Raw genomic sequence first — 17,939 nt, 5'->3', positions numbered from 1 at the left:
TTAGATGTTGTAAGAGCCATGGAAAAATATTTTAAAGGCTTCACAGCTATTCACATCCCAAGAAGCCAGAACGAAGAAGCACACAAGCTAGCAAAGGCTGCTGTGTAAGCATCTAGGCCCTCAAGGTATGTTTCGGTGATTAATGACAACCATTATTGTGACTAATGAGTTTGTGCAGCTTAAAAGATCATTATCGCTCATTTGGTCATATGTCAAAAGAGGCCCCTCAATTTCATTATTCAAAAAGGCGATCTCGGTATTCAACTCAATTTTATGTCAAGGCTAAGGATCTTTCTAGTCCTAAGTGTCACAAGGTTGAGAAGGACACTTAGGTTAGTATAGGTTTTATAGTTTTGTAGTGATCGCACTATTAAGAGGGGTTAAAGCTTAGTAACTTGAGCATGGACATGGTCATTTGAAAATGGATGCACACTATGGTCACTCAGGTTTCTAGAAGTTCAAATAAGTGGTTCTCAAACTATATCTCAAGAATATTTGGATTTCATTCAAGACTCAAATCAGAAAAGACAAAATCAGAAAAAGTCTATACACCGGTTTAACCGACGATCTCAATTTTCCATACGTCGGTTAAACGAAGTCAGCAGAGTCTGGACAAATTCAATACACCGGTTAAACCGACGTGTTTGAATTTAACGTCGGTGCATTGGTCCAGAGTTGGTTTTTCCAGGGAAATTCAAGTTCTATTCACCGGATTAACCGACGCTGTTTGAATCAAGACGTCGGTGCAATGGACCAGTGAGCTGGTTTTTTCAGAGGAATTTAAAAGTTGTACTCACCGGTTAAACCGACGATAGGTTTGAGTTAACGTCGGTGCAGTTGTCCAGAGACTTGGTTTTTCAGTGGTTCAGTGGACAACTACACTCACCGGTTAAACCGATGCTACGTCGGTTAATCTGCCCCAGTTGTAACGGCTAGTTTTCAGAAGAGGCAGTTTACATTCACCGGTTAAACCGACGATGACAATGGGGGGTACGTCGGATTAACCGGCGATACGCAGTTTACTGGCAGCTTTTCTCCAACGGCTCTATTTGTGTGAGCTGCCTATATATACCCCTCCAATGGGTCATTTCGCCCACTCTTGACACCAGGCAACATCCAAACACTTATACTATAGTCAAGAGCCACCTTGAGCTTCATCATTCACATACTTGTGCATTCAATCAATCAAGAAGCAAGATTAAGGACTTGAGTAGAGAGAAGCTAGTGTGCATCCGTTCTTGGTGATCGGTTCTTGCTCAAGTGAAGGCCTTAGCTTGTTACTCTTGGTGATTGGCATCACCTAGGCGATCTTGGTGATCGAGGTGTTTCTCGCGGAGCTTGCCAAGGATTGTGGGAGCCCGGAGAAGAAGATTGTACGTGGCTTGATCTCCACCACGCCGGGATGGTGAACGGAGACTCTTAGTGAGCGCCCTCGTCTCGGTGACTTGGGAGGTGACAATACTCTTTGTGAGTGTCACAACGTGGATTAGGGGTGTGTGCCAACACATCGATACCACGGGAAAAAATCCGGTTGTCTCTTGTCCATTCCTTTTATTCAAGCATTTTCTTTCATGCAATTTACTCATGTGCTTGACTTAGAGATCATAACTTAGCTCTACCTTGCTAGGCTTTACTTTGTTTTAGCTCTCTTAGCTTGTGTTAGAAGCTTAGTTATCCGGTTGGTGAATTGGTGCCCTACTAGCATTGCATAGGTTAAGGTTGCTTTACTTTGTTTTAGAATTTGAAAAAGGCCCAATTCACCCCCCCTCTTGGTCCATCGATCCTTACAATTGGTATCAGAGCCTCGTTGCTCATTTGGATCATTAGGCTTCACCGCCTAGAGCTATGGCCAAGATGGGTGGTTCGCCGCCTCACTTCGAGGGCAAGAACTTTGCCTATTGGAAAGTTCGCATGGCCGCATACCTTGATGCGATTGCCCCCGAAGTATGGTTGGCGACTAAGACCGGGTTCACCGGAACTCCCACCACCGAACAATTAAAATGGAATGCTAAGGCTAGAAATGCAATTTTCGAAGCCATTAGTGAGGAAGTCTTTGCTAGAGTTAATGGCATGGACTTAGCAAGTGATATATGGAAAGAACTAATTGAAATTCATGAAGGCTCCACAAAAGTCCGTGAACAAAAATATCACTTGTTTAGAGCTAAGTATGATTCTTTTAAAATGCTAGCTCATGAAAATTGCAATGATATGTACTCTCGCTTGAATGTCATTGTCAAGGACATTAATGCACTTGAAATATCCAAAATTGACAGTGCCTCCATAAATCGCAAGATTCTCATGCTCCTCCCGAAGCCCAAGTATAACATCATCAATGCTATGCTTCAAAAGGAGAATCTTGACACAATGGAAGTAGGAGAACTTGTGGGCGAAATTCGCGCTCATGAGATGAGTATCCTTGGTATGTCCGAAGAGCCAACTTCAAGCAAATCAATTGCTCTAAAGACCAAGGCAAACAAAGCCCGCAAGCTCAAGATGATCAAGCAAGATTCTAGCTCAAGCAATGAAGAAGATGATCATCATGAAAGCTCATCCGATGTTGAAGATGATGGAGAGCTTGCTCTTATGATGAGAAAGTTCACCCGCTTGAATGACAAGATCAACAAGAAGGGGTTCAACTTTGACTCTAAGAAGGGAATGTTCCGGCCAATGGATGTCAAGAACAAAATTTGCTACAATTGTGGAGAAAAAGGTCACATCCGTCCAAATTGCCCCAAGCCGGACAAAAGAAACAAGGATCACAAGAGCAAGCATCGCCATGATTCAAGCGATGATGAAGAAGAAGAAAGGAAGAACAAAAACAAGAGACTTGGGAAGAAAAAGAGCCATGACAAGAAGACCAAGCTCTTCCCAAAGAAGAAAGGGCACACCAAGAGAAGCTTCTTGGTGGAAAAACAAGAGTGGGTGACCGATGTCTCATCAAGCGAAGATTCAAGTGATGAAGAAGACATAGTCACCATCGCCCTCACAAATGAAGAACCATCACTACCTCCACCTCCAATGTGCCTCATGGCCAAAGGTAACTCTAAGGTATGTGAGAGTGAAGATGATAGTGATGATGAGCTTGACCCTAATGAGTTTGCTAACCTCATTAATGAGTATACATCCGTCATCAAGAGGGAAAAGGGCAAAGTCAAGATTCTCGAGAGCACTCGTGCAAAGTTAGAGCTTGCCCACTCCGATTTGCTTGGCAAGTACAATGACTTGCTCAAAAAGCACAATGAGTCACTTGTACTTGCTAAGCAAGTTGAAGAGAGCCACAAAAAGCTTAAACAAGAGCATAGGGAGTTGGCTCACAAGTATCAAGAACTTGAATTTGCCTATGAAGCAATTGACCCAAGTCTTGAAAACTTTGCTCATGAAACTATTGAGAAGGTCAATGCTTCTACTTCATGTGATGACCTACTCATTAATGCAAATGCTACTAATGCTTTGCCCAAGCTTGCACCTTCTAGGGAAAAGGAATTGATGGATCAAGTTGCAAGCCTCAAGAGTAGTGTGGAGAAGCTCTCAAGAGGAGAATACATCCACAAGGAAATTCTCTTCAACAATGCACGTGACTATGGCAAGAGAGGTCTTGGTTCATTTTCGGAGCCAAATCAAGGCACTACTCCTTCTCCGGAGATCAAGATAAGCTTCATCAAGGAAGTTGGTTCATATTGCCAACATTGCCAAGTCACCGGGCACCACACTAGGGAGTGCACTTTACCATCACGTCCTCTTCCTAAATTACCCAAGAATTATTCTTCGATGTTTCAAAATAACCATTTTCTCTTGAGTAAAGTGAAGGGCAAGGTGAAGGCCAAATTCATTGGCAAACTCACTAAGGAGTCAAAGAAGAAGCTCCCCAAGCAACTTTGGGTCCCAAAAGCTCTTGTCACACATGTGCAAGGCCCAAAGCTTGTTTGGGTTCCTAAAACTCAAAAGTGAATTCTCATGTGTGTAGGTGAACTACAAAGCCGGTGGAAAACATTGGGTACTTGATAGCGGTTGCTCTCAACACATGACCGGTAATGATAGCATGTTCACCTCCCTTGAAGACCCCGGCGATCATGAACACGTCACCTATGGTGATAACTCAAGGGGAAAAGTTTTAGGTTTGGGTAGAATAGCAATTTCTAAAGATTTATCTATTTCTAATGTTTTGTTTGTAGAAGCACTTAGTTTTAATCTTATTTCAATTGCTCAATTGTGTGATCTTGGACTAACGTGTGCCTTTGACAAGAATGGTGTTGTAGTAACTCATGAAAAAGACAAGTCATTGGTATTCACGGGGTTTAGACATAGCAACATTTACTTGGTGGATTTCTCTTCAAAGCAAACAAGTACCATGACATGCCTCTTCACCAAGTCTTCTCTTGGGTGGCTTTGGCATAGAAGAATTGCTCATATTGGCATGAGCAACCTCAAGAAAGCCCACAAGAGAGGGATGATCACCGGCTTGAAGGATGTCACGTTTGACAAAAACAAACTATGTAAAGCATGTCAAGCCGGGAAGCAAGTTGCAACACATCATCCCATCAAGACGATGTTGTCTACCTCCAAGCCGCTCGAGCTACTTCACATGGATCTCTTTGGTCCAACTACATACAAGAGCATTGGTGGTAACCTCTATTGCCTAGTAATTGTTGATGATTTTTCACGTTACACTTGGGTTATGTTTCTAGGCGATAAGGGTGAAACTCCGGAACTCTTCAAGACATTTGCAAGAAGAGCTCAAAGGGAGTACAACTCCCCAATTGTGAAGATCCGGAGTGACAATGGCACCGAGTTCAAGAACATGAAGATTGAAGAATGGTGCGATGAAGAGGGCATCAAGCATGAGTTTTCCGCCACCTACACGCCTCAACAAAATGGAGTGGTGGAAAGAAAGAACAAGACACTCATCACCCTAGCTAGAGCAATGTTGGATGATTATGGCACGTCCGAGAAGTTTTGGGCGGAAGCAATCAACACGGCGTGTCATGCATCCAACCGAGTATATCCTCACCGACTCCTCAAGAAAACTCCATATGAGCTCATCACCGGGAAGAAACCAAATATATCATACTTTCGAGTCTTTGGTTGCAAATGCTTCATCTATAAGAAGAAAAGGACTCGGTAAGTTTGAAAGTAGATGTGATGAAGGTTTCTTTCTTGGTTATGCATCAAACTCCAAAGCATATAGAGTATTCAATCAAACCTCCGGGTTAGTTGAAGAAACATGTGATGTGGAGTTTGATGAATCTAATGGCTCCCAAGAGGAGGTTGTTGGCTATGAGAATGTAGGTGATGAGGAGATTGATGAAGCTTTGAAGAATATGTCCATTGGGGATATCAAGCCGGAAGAGGTGCATGAAGACAATGATCAAGGGGGAGGACCTTCCTCATCTACACCAAGCACCTCCACGGCGCCCCAAGTGGATGAAGATCAAGAAAAAGATGATACACAACCTCAAGAAGATGTGCCAACGCCAACACCCCAAGTTCAAGAACAAGAAGAGCAAAGTGTTCCACCGCAAGCACAAGTCACTCATGATCCACCCCAACAAGCATCAACGCAAGTACCGCTAGTGAAGCATGGTCGCATCTCCAAGGATCATCCAATTGGCCAAATCATTGGTAGTCCTTCCAAGGGAGTAAGAACTCGCTCTAAACATGCTTCATTTTGCGAATATCACTCGTTTGTTTCTTGTATTGAACCCACTAGCATAGAGGAAGCGCTTGAGGACTCGGATTGGGTGATGGCCATGCAAGATGAGTTGAACAACTTCACCCGCAATGAAGTTTGGGTCCTCGAAGCTCCTCCGAAAGACAAGAACATCATCGGCACCAAGTGGGTCTTTCGAAACAAGCAAGATGAACATGGGGTGGTGATACGCAACAAAGCAAGACTTGTGGCAAAAGGGTTTTCTCAAGTCGAAGGTTTGGATTTTGGTGAAACTTTTGCTCCGGTCGCAAGACTTGAAGCTATCCGTATCCTTCTTGCTTACTCTTCACATCATAACATTAAGTTGTATCAAATGGATGTGAAAAGTGCATTCTTAAATGGTGTTATTAACGAACTTGTTTATGTTGAGCAACCTCCCGGGTTTGAAGATCCGAGGAATCCTAACCATGTTTATAGGTTGCACAAGGCACTCTATGGGCTCAAACAAGCTCCAAGGGCTTGGTATGAGAGGCTTCGTGACTTCCTAATCATGCAAGGCTTCAAGATCGGGAGGGTGGACACCACGTTGTTCACAAAAGACGTCAACAGGGATCTTTTCATTTGTCAAATTTATGTTGACGATATTATCTTTGGCTCAACTAATGATTTACTAAGCCATGAGTTTGCTACCATGATGTCTAGGGAATTCGAGATGTCCATGATTGGCGAATTGACCTTCTTCCTTGGTTTTCAAGTCAAACAAATGAAGGAAGGGACATTCATCCATCAAGAAAAGTATACTAAAGATATCTTGAAGAAGTTCAAGATGGATGAGTGCAAGCCAATCAAGACACCCATGGCAACCAATGGGCATCTCGACTTGGATGTGGACGGTAAACCGGTTGATCAATCCCTCTATCGTTCTATGATAGGGTCTTTGCTTTACCTTACCGCATCTAGGCCCGATATAATGTTTAGTGTGTGCCTGTGTGCCCGCTTTCAAGCTAACCCAAAGGAGTCACACCTTTCGGCTGTGAATAGGATCCTTCGGTATCTCAAGCACACCCCTAGCATAGGCTTGTGGTACCCCAAAGGCGCTAGTTTAGATCTCTTGGGATACTCGGATTCGGATTTTGCCGGAAGCCGTGTGGATCGCAAGAGTACCTCCGGGGGTTGCCACTTGCTTGGGCGTTCTCTAGTTTCTTGGTCAAGTAAGAAGCAAAATTCCGTGGCTTTGTCCACCGCGGAAGCGGAATATATAGCGGCCGGTGCATGTTGTGCCCAAATCCTATATATGAAGCAAACCCTTTTGGACTTTGGTGTGAAACTAGATAGGATCCCACTCCTTTGTGACAATGAAAGTGCCGTAAAAATTGCCAAGAATCTGGTTCAACACTCTCGCACAAAGCACATTGATATTCGCCATCACTTCTTGCGTGATCACGAAGCCAAGGGGGACATTTCCCTTCAAGGTGTGAGATCCGAGGAGCAATTGGCGGATATATTCACAAAACCTTTAGACGAGAGTACATTTGTTAGGCTAAGGAATGAGCTTAATGTGTTAGATGCGGCAAACGTCATGTAAGTTGCCATGTCATATAGAAAAATGCATACATATAGGACACTTGTCTAACCATGGTAAGATAGTGATGAGCAAGGGTTTAGCTAGAGGTGGTGGTCCACTTGTTTTCCTCTAGGCTTGTAGAAAGGCTCATCATGAAGAAGCTTCCCGTGGGTTCAAACTTGACAAGTAGATCTTAATTTCTTGTTATGCATTTCTTGTCATATAGATGTGCACTTCATGTTTACTATACTTTCGCATGTGGTTGTAGCTTGCATTATCATTGCATGCGTAAGGGTCACAAAGGAGATCACTTGATGAAAATGAGACTTGTTTTCATATACAAGATCTTAATTCATGAAAAGTGAAAAGAGCAAAGTGTTAGGTGCGTTATTGCCTAGTGAGCAATGTCATGATGAGTTTGAAGCTTTCTATCTTCAATATTCCTATGACATGGCTCATACATTTTATTTGGCGTTTTGTCTCTCTTGCGGCTTTTCCTTGTGTTTAAAAAGAAATTTATTTAAGCAAGTGTGCTATCCTATTTATTTTGAGGGGTAAAGTCGCCTATGCAAGTCCATTAACTTGAGTTCTTTTTAGTTTTATAAGTTTATTGGACTTAGCATAGAAGAGTGAGCTGAGTGTGGGGTTTTTGGCTTCACCGGTTAAACCGACGTTCAAAGGATCTATACCCATCGGATTAACCGGCGTTACTAAAGTTTGTCTCAGCTCAGTCAAGCTTCAGGCGTTCAACCGGCGTATACAAAAGTCAGAGCATCGGATCAACCGGTGATAATAAATGCAAATCAGACCTAGCAATCAACCGGTGTTTTGATCAATCAACCGACGAGTACACTTTTGGCATCATCGGTTCAACCGGCGTTCAGTTTCAGATCTGCAGAAGCCTCGGGTGAACTACACCGACGCAATCAACCGGTGCTCAAAACCTAGGCGTCGGATCGACCGGCGTTAAGAAAAATCGTGGGCCCGCCTGTCATATATGTCTCTTGCCCGCGCTGCCGGCCCCTGTTTCTCTTCTCTCTTCACGCCGCCGCCGCCCGACTCGTTCCCCTCATGCCGCCGCCGCCCGACTCAAGCCTCCACGCGCCGCCGTCCCACTGCGCCGCCACCTGCGCACCGCCTCAACCGCCACATCTCGCCACCGCACAGCAGCCCTTCTCCTCTGCGCCTCCCGCGCAACAGCTCTGCGCCGCCGCCTGCACGCGTAGCCGCAGCCGCCGCCGCACCACGCCCTCACCGCCGCACGAGTCTCCCTCGCCAAGCGCCGCCGTACTCCACGCCATCCTCGTGCTCAGAGCCGCAGCCCCGCGCCGCAGCCACATCCGCAGCACCTTTTCACCCAGTGCTCGCCAGGTGCTCGACGTTTTGCCTGAGCCGCTTCTTTCGCGCCGCATTCGTGTTCCGCACTCTGTCAGTCGAGATGGGTCGCGAGAAGAGAAAGGGGAAGGAAGTCGTGGTCGAGAAGCCCGCTCGCAAGCGGACTCGCGCAGAAAAGGAGGCCGAGAGGGCCAAGATGGTGGCCAAGGCCGCCGAGGAGCAGGCATCAGGCCGTGCTCGTCCGTTCCAGATCAGGGAGGACCCCAGAGGCAGAGGCAGAGGCAGAGGCAGGGGCATGGGCAGAGTGAGAGGTGCCAGGGCCACCAGAGCCGCGACAGCAGCAGCAGCAGAGTCAGATCAGTCAGATACAGCTGCAGATTCAGATTCAGAGGCAGAGCAGTCCGAGCAGTCTCAGGGGCAGAGCACACAGGAGTCACCGACTCTACGACGGTCTGGCCGCACTCGGCAGACATCCCCAGCAGCAGAGACTTCACCGGCGACCGAGCGTCGCACTGGACCGAGGACGCGAGGAGGTCACCAGCCACAGGAGCCTCGCAGGTCCACAGCTGCAGCAGCAGCAGCTCGTAGAGCCGAGGCCCTAGAGGCCGAGCGCGCAGTGTTCCGTATGGACACTGTTGTGCGTCTGGAGCCAGGTGTGCTGCTCCAGAACTTGACCAAGGCCAATGCGGCGAAGGTCAAGAGGCTCAGGTGGAGTGTTCAGGAGGAGGACTGGTTCCCCGTGACCCGTGACAGCCGAGTCGACCGTAGGTTCTGGACGCTTCTTCAGGCCAGTTTCTATGAGACCTACCAGAGGCGGGGTCACAGGATCTTCCCGCACAGAGTGCTTGACTGGGTGTCTCTGAGGATAGCCGCAGGGGGAGCAGATGTCAGAGAGCACTTCGCTCACTTCAGGGGCATGCCCAGGTTACTCCAGATTGAGCAGAACAGATATATTGAGGACTGGGTCAGAGTCTTCTATGCCACGGCCTGGATTGCTCCCGAGCGTCGAGCAGTACACTTTGTTTATGGAGGCCAGGTCTTTGGTTTGTCGAGAGCGACGATAGCAGGGATTCTCGGAGTTGACTTAGTTGACGTCTCCCTGCACGAGATGGTTTACGGAGATGCAGATCCACCGCGCAGAGCGATGATTGGCGGGATTGCACCCTCTCATGAGGCGATCTCTCAGTGTTTCCGCCAGCCGTTCCCTGCCTCCTACGCCAGAGTTCCCAGCCTGCTGACCCCAGAGGCATACGCAGTACACATGGCACTCCGGAGGACTTTGCTACCGAGGAGTGGCTACCAAGAGGGGTTTACAGGACTGCAGCAGCTCCTGCTTCTACACATCCTCACTCACGAGCCGTTTGACATAGTTGACTTTATTCTGGCTGAGGTAGAGGATGTGATCACAGACGGGATGGGTGTGGTGCGACAGTTTCCCTTTGCACACTGGATCAGCTATATATGTTCTATGATTGTGCCAGCAGAGTCACCCATCAGCGCTCCCTACCGTCACGACGAGGCTCCCCGGTTCCCAGTTTACCGACCGACAGCTCCACAGGACCGGAGGAGGGGCAGACAGGCAGAGAGAGCTGCCATGGCACAGTTGTCACCAGAGGCACAGGCCCGTGTAGCACAGGAGGACGAGGCACTGCTTACCGCCGAAGCACAGCTTCCCGGAGGAGAGGATGAGATACACTGGTCTGAGCTTGAGTCAGACTCCTCCGAGGACGTAGAGTACTTCCCTGCAGCAGCCCCAGCTAGTCACGACCACGAGGCAGGGGGGTCTAGAGAGCCAGCTCCAGAGTCACCAGCAGCTGCTACAGTCTCTGAGTCTTAGGTGACTCAGCCGTCCGAGCTCACTTCACTACTACAGCAGCTCGTGACCCAGCAGAGGGAGGACAGACTTGCTCAGGAGGAGGCCAGGCGAGCCCATGAGGCTCAGATTGCTGCTATTCAGAGAGAGGCAGCCCGAGAGCGTGCAGCGACAGAGGAGCGTTTTGTCGGCCTCATTGACAGAGTTTCACAGAGGACAGACGCTCAGTTCCAGCAGATGCAGCAGGGCATGATGGCGATGTTCGGGATGATCTCCCAGCTTTACTCTCACACCGGACTCGCCCCACAGCAGCAGCAGCCCGGACTTCAGGGTGTAGGAGCACCTCAGCTTGCCGTCACACCAGCTCCTCCTCCTCCAGCCCCTACTGCAGCCCCAGCTACTTCAGCGACACCGGAGACCACGTTCTCGATGTCAGCACTCTTTGGGTCTGCCGGTCGTCCGCTCTTTTCACCACTGCCGGCGACCACACTCTTTCAGGACTCACCGTCAGCGGTTCAGTCGGTCGCCCTCCCTTCCTCACTTCAGGCAGCACCTTCAGGGGGAGGAGCAGTAGAGGAGTCCCTGCTTCCACAGTCGACGCAGCCGGCAGCCTCAGCAGTCACCTCTTCAGATATTGATACTTCTTCTGCTGACCCGGTTACGACTTCTACGGATCCTCTACCAGGCAGTGCCAGCACGAGAGCCTCCACGACAGTCACCCCCCCAGTGAGCTCAGACCCAGACCAGCAGCTTCCGTCTGTCACCGAGGGTGAGAGTTCTCCGTCCGACGACGACGACCCGGACCGCTTCGTCGCCGTACCACGACAGCACGACCCGTAGCTCGCCTTTTGGTGCTTTGATGCCAAAGGGGGAGAGGTGTTAGGGGGAGCACCAGAGTTAGGGGGAGGGTAGAGCTAGAGAGAGCTCGTAGTTATCAGGACTTTGATTCTTTGTATCACATTTGGTGTTAGTTCATGGATATGTACTTTTGTCGCTTGAGTATGCCGTGCTTTGAGACATATCTATGAATTTCGTTTGAGCCGCTGAGCTCTTTGGTCCTTCTTTTCGAGTTCGCTTGTGTTTATCCTGCTTTATCTTTCTCGCTCTCTCGTCATTTATGTTTGTGTTGTCATCAATCACCAAAAAGGGGGAGATTGTAAGCATCTAGGCCCTCAAGGTATGTTTCGGTGATTAATGACAACCATTATTGTGACTAATGAGTTTGTGCAGCTTAAAAGATCATTATCGCTCATTTGGTCATATGTCAAAAGAGGCCCCTCAATTTCATTATTCAAAAAGGCGATCTCGGTATTCAACTCAATTTTATGTCAAGGCTAAGGATCTTTCTAGTCCTAAGTGTCACAAGGTTGAGAAGGACACTTAGGTTAGTATAGGTTTTATAGTTTTGTAGTGATCGCACTATTAAGAGGGGTTAAAGCTTAGTAACTTGAGCATGGACATGGTCATTTGAAAATGGATGCACACTATGGTCACTCAGGTTTCTAGAAGTTCAAATAAGTGGTTCTCAAACTATATCTCAAGAATATTTGGATTTCATTCAAGACTCAAATCAGAAAAGACAAAATCAGAAAAAGTCTATACACTGGTTTAACCGACGATCTCAATTTTCCATACGTCGGTTAAACGAAGTCAGCAGAGTCTGGACAAATTCAATACACCGGTTAAACCGACGTGTTTGAATTTAACGTCGGTGCATTGGTCCAGAGTTGGTTTTTCCAGGGAAATTCAAGTTCTATTCACCGGATTAACCGACGCTGTTTGAATCAAGACGTCGGTGCAATGGACCAGTGAGATGGTTTTTTCAGAGGAATTTAAAAGTTGTACTCACCGGTTAAACCGACGATAGGTTTGAGTTAACGTCGGTGCAGTTGTCCAGAGACTTGGTTTTTCAGTGGTTCAGTGGACAACTACACTCACCGGTTAAACCGATGCTACGTCGGTTAATCTGCCCCAGTTGTAACGGCTAGTTTTCAGAAGAGGCAGTTTACATTCACCGGTTAAACCGATGATGACAATGGGGGGTACGTCGGATTAACCGGCGATACGCAGTTTACTGGCAGCTTTTCTCCAACGGCTCTATTTGTGTGAGCTGCCTATATATACCCCTCCAATGGGTCATTTCGCCCACTCTTGACACCAGGCAACATCCAAACACTTATACTATAGTCAAGAGCCACCTTGAGCTTCATCATTCACATACTTGTGCATTCAATCAATCAAGAAGCAAGATTAAGGACTTGAGTAGAGAGAAGCTAGTGTGCATCCGTTCTTGGTGATCGGTTCTTGCTCAAGTGAAGGCCTTAGCTTGTTACTCTTGGTGATTGGCATCACCTAGGCGATCTTGGTGATCGAGGTGTTTCTCGCGGAGCTTGCCAAGGATTGTGGGAGCCCGGAGAAGAAGATTGTACGTGGCTTGATCTCCACCACGCCGGGATGGTGAACGGAGACTCTTAGTGAGCGCCCTCGTCTCGGTGACTTGGGAGGTGACAATACTCTTTGTGAGTGTCACAATGTGGATTAGGGGTGTGTGCCAACACATCGATACCACGGGAAAAAATCCGGTTGTCTCTTGTCCATTCCTTTTATTCAAGCATTTTCTTTCATGCAATTTACTCATGTGCTTGACTTAGAGATCATAACTTAGCTCTACCTTGCTAGGCTTTACTTTGTTTTAGCTCTCTTAGCTTGTGTTAGAAGCTTAGTTATCCGGTTGGTGAATTGGTGCCCTACTAGCATTGCATAGGTTAAGGTTGCTTTACTTTGTTTTAGAATTTGAAAAAGGCCCAATTCACCCCCCCTCTTGGTCCATCGATCCTTACATGCTGCTTGCAAAGAGCCACTACCTCCGGATGTTTTCTACGAGAAAATTACGAAGCCCTCCACAAAACAAGAAAAAGCAAAACAGATCAATGCCATAGCAAGCGAAGATTGGCGATCACCAATCATGGCATATCTTTCGGGATATTTCGAACCTTCGGACGAAAAAGGAGAAAAAAAGAATGTTCCAAAGGGCAAGAAGCTACACATTGTCAGAAGGCGAGCTCTACAAATCTGGTGTAGTAGCCCCTAGCTCAAATGCATAACAGCGGCCGAAGGTCAGGAGCTATTGAAGGAAATACACTCTGGGTTTTGCGGATCTCATATCGGCATAAGACCTCTGGTCGCCAAAGCCTTCAGGCAAGGTTTCTTTTGGCCATCTACGTTGAAAGACGCCGAACAGATAGTCAAAACCTGTGAAAGTTGCCAAATGATGGCACCTAAATCAAGCAGACCTTCGCAACCAATACAACTCATACCTCCGGCGTGGCCACTCCAAAGATGGGGCATGGACCTGGTTGGTCCTCTACCAATAGCTCAAGGCAACTACAAATACGCTGTGGTTGCAGTGGAATACTTCACAAAATGGATAGAGGTAAAACCACTAGTAAACATCACCTCCGAAGCTGTCAGAAAATTCTTCTGGCAAAACGTAATTTGCAGGTTTGGAGTGCCAAAAGAGCTAACCGTTGACAACGGAAAGCAATTCGATTCTCAACTGTTCAGAGAATTCTGCCACTCGGTAGGAACAAAGCTCATATTCACATCATTTTATCACCCTCAGTCCAATGGTGCCGTGGAAAGAGCCAATGGCTTAATTTTCACCGCCATAAAAAAATGTATATTCGGACTGAAAAAGGGCAAATGGGCAGACGAACTACCGAAGGTCATCTGGTCCCACAACACAACTGAATACAAAGCAACAAAATTTACCCCATTCAGGCTGCTGTATGGAGCCGAGGCCATGATCCCGGAAGAACTCAAACACAAAAGTGTCAGAGTTCTAAACAACATCGAACCTTCAATGGAAGCAGATCTCACAGAACTCGACATCTTGCAAGCTTCGGAAAATTTAGAAGCATACCAGGAAGAGAAGGAAATGGCAAAACAAAAAAGTAGTCAACAGAGACATCGCCGAAGGAGACTGGGTTCTAAGAAGAAAGCCAAACGCCGAAACTATCGGCAAGCTTCAATCCAAATGGGATGGACCCTACAGTGTGTTATACTCCAACAAGCCAGGATCTTACCACTTGACAGACATCGAAGGAAATGAGCTGCAACATTCCTGGAATGCTGACAGTCTCAAAAAGTATCATGTCTAGAGTAAAAGTTGTAAAAGGCTGAGCGGCAAAAATATAAGCACGCTCAGACCTTCGCGTCATTTTCTCTTCCTTTTGAGTCTAGGACCGTACTCTTTTCCTCACAGAAGCGAACTCCAATTCGGAGGTGAGGTTTTTGACGAGGCGGTTCCTATGTAAATTCCCCAAAATCTATGAATAATTCCCTTCAGAAAAATGTCTCATGTCGAAGCGATCACAGGATCGCAAACATCAACCTTCGCATTCACACAAAGGCTGAAAATAACTAAGTCAGCATAGCTCATAACCGTAACAAGCTGTACATACTTATCTGAAGGTGTATATCATACACTAAAATGCCAAGGGGCTGACGACTCGAAACACGAGTCGAAGCCAAGAAACCTTCGGCCAAATCAAAAGTGTATATTATACAAACAAAAAGCCAAGGGGCTGTCGACCCGAAACACGAGTCGAAGCCACGAAATCTTCGGCCAAAATAAAAGTGTATACTATACACTAAAAAAGCCAAGGGGCTGACAACTCGAAACACGAGTCGAAGCCACGAAACCTTCGGCCTAAACTCAAAGTGTATACTATACACTAAAACACCAAGGGGCTGACGACTCGAAACACGAGTCGAAGCCACAAAACCTTCGGCCAAAATAAAAGTGTATACTATACACTAAAAAAGCCAAGGGGCTGACGACTCGAAACACGAGTCGAAGCCACGAAACCTTCGGCCAAAATCAAAGTGTATACTATACACTAAAAAAGCCAAGGGGCTGTGGACATGAAATACGAGTCGAAGCCAAGAAACCTTCGGCCAAACCAAAAATGTATACTATACACTAAAACGCCAAGGGGCTTACAACTCGAGATGAGCCGCAGCCATGAAACCTTTGGCTAAGTCAAAAGTGTATATCACACACTAAAAAGTATTTACTACAAAAGTCTTCAGAGCAAGACTGCAAGGGAGGGGGGAGACGCCGCAAAAACACTGCAGCCTTCCTCCAAAGACCATGCCTCGCGAAGAAAACAAAATCACGACTTCGGGGTAAGTTTGCAAGGAGAGCGGGGAGTCACTCGCGAAAATATTTACAAACTACCCTCGAAGGAACAACCCTCGGAGAAACAAGAGCTTGGGAGGGGGGGGAGACGCTTTTAGAACCAAAAGCTCTTGTCCCTCCGAAGACCTAAAACCAAACCATCTCGAAGGATGGAACAGACATAAAGCCAAGCAATCACGAAGGATGGAACAGACACACCATCACAAGAATGTATCTCAGCAGTTACAAAGCCACCACAAAGGATGGGACAATTTGTAGCGAAGCATCACCAAGTCAACCAACAACCGGTTAATTACAAGCTTCGGCCATGCGATTGCAAAAATTCTGTAACGCTGGCAGCAGGATTAGCGAAACTAAACAGTTTCCAGTCAGAACCGCTTGCAACAATGCCACCATCATGAATCCGCAACAGACAAACAACCAAAGCTGGTCCGACAAGCATGATCGCCTAACACAAAGTAGCAAGCATTTTATCACTTCCAAAATGCTTCAGAAACAAACTCTCCTCACGTAGGGACTAAATCTACACCTGGGTTCCTCCGTCGGTGGAATCCTTCGGTGGACTGGCACCAGAACTCCCGCCGATATCCTCCGGCTGCGCCCCCTCCTCCACAATGCCCTTGGCCGCTTCCCGAGCCCGCTTCACCTACAAAAAAAAGCAAAACATGTGTTAGCATACCCCTTCCATAGGAGATCAGTCCCGTAAAAGGGTAAAAAGAAAAGCGAACACCGACCGCTTCAAGCCTCTGCTGCGCGGCCTCCCGAACCATCTCTCTACCAGAAACCTTCCAAAACCTGCGAAGAAAAAGCTTCTTCACAGCTTGGACCTTCGCAGTATCCTCCTCAAGTTCAGAAGGTTCCGGGAAAACGTAGTCCCTATTCCCAATCCTATCAAGATCCGGGCAACCTTCGTGGGCGAGAACGGCCATAACACTCTTGTAGGCCACGACTGCAGTATTGTCTGACACGCTGGCCAATATCTGGCTTAAATCTTCGAACTCGTTTAGCAACCAATCAAGAAGCCCCGATGCGCCATCTTCGGCGTCCTCCGGAAAAGGTGAAGGCTCCGCACCAAAGGATGCCAAAGCCTTGCACTATTCCTCGCGGATAGCCGTACTCTTTGTTTAAGATGTCCTGTGAGGCGGACTCCCACATCGCACGGTCCTCCTCAACCTCCTTCTCAAGCTCCGAGATCTTGCCATTTTTTCTTTCGACATTAGCCTTAAGTTGACGAACCTCAGCTTGAAGGTTAACAACCTTCGCAGCATCCTTTTCCACAATACTCCGAAGGTTCTCGAGGACACCTTCATCAAGGTTCATCTTCTCCTGCATCTTCGCGATGGTCTCCTCATGCTCCGAATTCAAAGAGCCACGAAGGTCCTCTAAGGCTTCATTTTCTTTCTTCAGATCGCTGATTTCCTCCACCAGTCGCAGCCTCTCAGCAGACTGAGCCAGATAACCATGTTCGTCTTTCCTTGCGCTGCCTACAACTGCACGACTGGCAAGCAGAGCCTGAAACAAAGACCAGGCTCAAAAACAAGGTCACCAATCAAAAAGTCAGCGCATCATCTTACAGCACAAACCTTCGCGCATAGTGAAGCCGTGATCCGACCAAGACTCCTGGTCCCGTAAACCCCCAAACTCTTCATGAATCCTGCACACGCCAAGGCACATGACAAGGCCATACACACACAACTTCCAAAAGAAAGTCAGGACTAGAGCACCTTACCTTCGGCATCAAAACTCTCCACATCCTCGGGGAGAGCAGGCTGACTCTTCGACACGACTTGAGAAGTCCCGGTCTCCGGAGGTTCCAGTCCCAGCAACTCCCCGAGCTCCTTCATCATGTTCGCAACATCTACTTGAAGGGCATATCAAAGATAGGGGTCAATGTCGGGTCCTTGAAAAGCAAGGCATCTAGAAATCGAGGGAGTACCTAATTCAGAAAACCTATCTCTAGCCCCAATTAAATGGCTGCTAGTCCCTTCGGCCTCTTGAGCCTTCTCGTCGTCAATGGCCAACAAAACAGACTCCTTCGGAGCCCCCACAGAGCCATCCCTCCCGCCATCATCATTGGATCCGCCCGCAGGAGCATTCTTCTCCTGCTCTCTATCAACATCCTTCACCGAAGGTGGAATCTCCTCGTGTACAGCTTGGAGGGGGTGTTTCGACCCTTCCACAGGCGACACCTTCGGTGGTGACGGAGGCACATCTTCATCACTTTCCTCGTCGAGAAGATTCACAACTCGAAGCGAGGCTTTCGCCCCTCTCTGAACCGCCAATAGGACGGCGCCCGTTGTATCTGGCTCTGCACGAAACGAGCCAAATTGATCAAGATACAGGTGAACCCTCTCACCAGTTCGCGAGCGCCAGGGAA

The 17,939-nt window shown here is 47.5% G+C and overlaps 1 protein-coding gene across 1 annotated transcript; it reads right to left on the bottom strand.

The window, feature by feature from the left end:
• Positions 1-16,067: 16,067 nt before the first annotated feature.
• On the bottom strand, positions 16,068-16,894 carry LOC120648178. Its single transcript, XM_039924918.1, has 3 exons — positions 16,736-16,894; positions 16,297-16,608; positions 16,068-16,208 (listed from the first exon to the last, which is right to left on the bottom strand). Exons 1-3 carry the CDS (start codon positions 16,892-16,894, stop codon positions 16,086-16,088), a joined length of 594 nt encoding a protein of 197 aa, XP_039780852.1. The 3' UTR covers positions 16,068-16,085.
• Positions 16,895-17,939: the final 1,045 nt, after the last annotated feature.

The sequence above is a fragment of the Panicum virgatum genome, chromosome 9K, assembly GCF_016808335.1.
Source record: "Panicum virgatum strain AP13 chromosome 9K, P.virgatum_v5, whole genome shotgun sequence".
Taxonomy (NCBI): Eukaryota; Viridiplantae; Streptophyta; class Magnoliopsida; order Poales; family Poaceae; genus Panicum; species Panicum virgatum.
This window is presented reverse-complemented; position numbering and strand designations above follow the sequence as displayed.

What these genes read in the sequence shown, in the direction of transcription:
- LOC120648178 (XM_039924918.1), bottom strand. Translation starts at nt 16,894, where the DNA reads ATGCAGGAGAAGATGAACCTTGATGAAGGTGTCCTCGAGAACCTTCGG. An exon ending in TCTCGGAGCTTGAGAAGGAG is followed by an intron (nt 16,609 to 16,735) that starts GTTGAGGAGGAC and finishes CCTTTTCCGGAG; the next exon opens with GACGCCGAAGATGGCGCATC. An exon ending in CGCAGCAGAGGCTTGAAGCG is followed by an intron (nt 16,209 to 16,296) that starts GTCGGTGTTCGC and finishes TTTTTTTTGTAG; the next exon opens with GTGAAGCGGGCTCGGGAAGC.